The 2,708-nt window shown below is 46.9% G+C and overlaps 1 protein-coding gene across 1 annotated transcript; it reads left to right on the top strand.

Moving 5' to 3' along the window:
• The first annotated feature begins 608 nt into the window (after positions 1 to 608).
• LOC105048539 (probable inactive linolenate hydroperoxide lyase) lies at positions 609 to 2,294 on the top strand. The gene has a single exon (XM_010927867.4). The coding sequence runs from the start codon at positions 696 to 698 to the stop codon at positions 2,145 to 2,147; it is 1,452 nt and encodes a 483-aa protein (XP_010926169.1). The 5' UTR covers positions 609 to 695; the 3' UTR covers positions 2,148 to 2,294.
• The last annotated feature ends 414 nt before the right edge of the window (positions 2,295 to 2,708 follow it).

Below are 2,708 nucleotides of genomic sequence, written 5' to 3' on the forward strand. Positions count from 1 at the left end.
AACATACTAGATACTAGTATATCAATATCCATATTTATTTTGTTTGACAGATATGGATATGAATATGGATATTAATAGAATGCAAAAATTTATGTCCATATCATTTTTAAACAAATACTGATACAATTCAGATGCTAAAAATATGGATATATATATATATATATATATATATATATATATATATATATATATATATATATATAAAAGTCAAATAATTAAACTTTATAATTATAGAATCAAAAAATATTACTAAACAAATGATAAATTAAATTAATAAAATATTAATATAGTTATATATTTTTTAAAAAATTTATGAGTGCTCTATAAAATTAAATATTTAGACATCGATTTGATAGTTATCTATTTATATTTATATTTTTTTATTAATATAGATATTAATCGGATGTCAAATTTTTATTCATATCATAATTGCTTAAATTCGCAAATGGAACCAAGATCGTCCGGTCCCCTACCATCCCTCACCTTACCGATGGCAGGCCTATCGTCTTATACCATCTGTCACGGATATCGACAGGTGCAAGAAAGCAAGCATGGAGGCAAAAGAAAAAAAAAAAAGGAGGAAATCGGGAAAAAAAAATGTTACGACAGTGACCAGCTGCTAGATTTAAGCCAACGAGGAGGAGGAGCTGAAGGGAAGAAGGAGTAGCTGAAGGGGAAGAAGAGAGCCGGTCATTATGTTAAGCACCATGTCGATGATGATGCGGCCGTCATGCTCCTCCGCCACCACCCCTCTCCCCGCACGCCCCATCCCGGGCAGCTACGGCCTCCCACTAATTGGTCCCCTTAAAGACCGCCTCGACTACTTCTGGTTCCAAGGCCCAGAGACCTTCTTCCGGAGCCGCATGGCCACACACAAGGGCACCGTCTTCCGCACCAACATGCCGCCCACCTTCCCCTTCTTCGTCGGCGTCAACCCCCACGTGGTCGCCCTCCTCGACTGCTCCTCCTTCTCCACCCTCTTCGACCCCTCCCTCGTCGACAAGCGCAACGTCCTCGTCGGCGACTACATGCCCAGCCTCGCCTTCACCGGCAACACCCGCGTGGTCGTCTACCTCGACCCCTCCGAGCCCGACCACTCCCGCGTCAAGAGCTTCTGCCTCGACCTCCTCAAGTCCAGCGCCAAAGTCTGGGTCTCCGAGTTCCTCCGCAACCTCGACCTCATGCTTGCCTCCATCGAATCCGACGTCGCCAAGAACGGCTCCGCCAGCTTCTTCTTGCCCTTGCAGAAATGCATCTTCTCTTTCCTTGCCAACAGTCTCGTCGGCGCCGACCCGTCGGCGTCTCCGGACGTCGGTGATCTAGGCTTTGTCTTGCTCGACAAGTGGCTCGCTCTCCAGCTTCTTCCAATCACCAAGGTTGGAGTCATCCCTCAGCCTCTAGAGGAGCTCCTCCTCCACTCGTTCCCTTTCCCCTTCTTCCTCGTCAGCGGCGCTTACCGTAAGCTTTACGACTTCGTCGAGAAGGGCGGCCAAGAAGTGATTCAGAGAGCGGAGAAGGATTACGGGCTCAAAAAAGAGGAGGCCATCCACAACATCCTATTCGTCCTCGGATTCAACGCCTTCGGCGGCTTCTCGGTCTTCCTGCCCTCGCTCATAACCACTATAGGGACGGATAAGACAGGACTGCAAGAGAAGCTGAGAGAAGAGGTGCGGAGAGTGATGCAGAGCAGAGGGGAGAGCGTGATGAGCTTCCAGGCGGTCCGGGAGATGGAGTTGGTCCGTTCTACGGTCTACGAGGTGCTCCGGCTCAAACCGCCTGTCCCGCTCCAGTTCGGGCGGGCGCGGACCGACTTCGAGCTAAAATCCCACGAGTGCTCGTACCGGGTGGAGAAGGGGGAGCTGCTTTGCGGCTACCAGCCGCTGGTGATGCGGGACCCGTTGGTGTTCGACCGGCCGGAGGATTTCTTGCCGGACCGGTTCCTGGGGAGCGCCGGGAGAGAGCTGCTCAATTATTTGTTCTGGTCCAATGGGCCGGAGACGGGCACGCCGACGACCGCCAACAAGCAGTGCGCGGCCAAGGACTACGTGATCGAGACGGCGTGCCTCCTTGTGGCCGAGATTTTTAACCGCTACGACGAGTTCCTCTGCGACGAGTCCACGAACGTTACCAAGCTGGTCAAAAAGTAAATAATTAACGGAGTTTGAAAGCCTGCTTTATTTATTTCCTTTGAATAAGTCTGTTGCCTTTGAGGTTCTATTAACGGCATTTTCTTCCGTTATAATGGAACCCACGAAAGCTGTTGTTTACGGATGCAAGGACCATTATTTGCTCTATTTTCTGTAATTTAAAATTATTTAGTATATATATTAACAATGACATAGTGGTAAATAATGGATAAAAATAACAAAGTTATTGGCCAAACCATTCTTTATTCAAGTGGTACAAATTTTAGGAGGAAAATGAGAGGAAAATTTGAATCTAAGACAACATTATTTAGTTAAGAAAATAATGCCAACGCAATCACTAAAAAATATTTTTTTTACATAATAACTGTTACGCAAAGTAGTTGTTAAGGTTATAACGGCTGTTATCTGGCCAGGGTTGCTTTGTCTCCTTTTACCTGGGGCATGAGACGCAGGCTGCTGTCGTACTTAGGGTGTTTCGGACGCGTGTGCCCCGTGAGTTTTGTCGGTTTGTTCTGATTAAGAGGGCATGGTGATGCGGGTGTAATTGGTTTCCGTCATGGA

The sequence above is a fragment of the Elaeis guineensis genome, chromosome 7 (genome assembly GCF_000442705.2).
Source record: "Elaeis guineensis isolate ETL-2024a chromosome 7, EG11, whole genome shotgun sequence".
NCBI classification, from domain to species: domain Eukaryota; kingdom Viridiplantae; phylum Streptophyta; class Magnoliopsida; order Arecales; family Arecaceae; genus Elaeis; species Elaeis guineensis.

Excerpts from the sequence above, each read along its gene's own strand:
- LOC105048539 (XM_010927867.4), top strand. The coding sequence starts at position 696 with ATGTTAAGCACCATGTCGATGATGATGCGGCCGTCATGCTCCTCCGCC.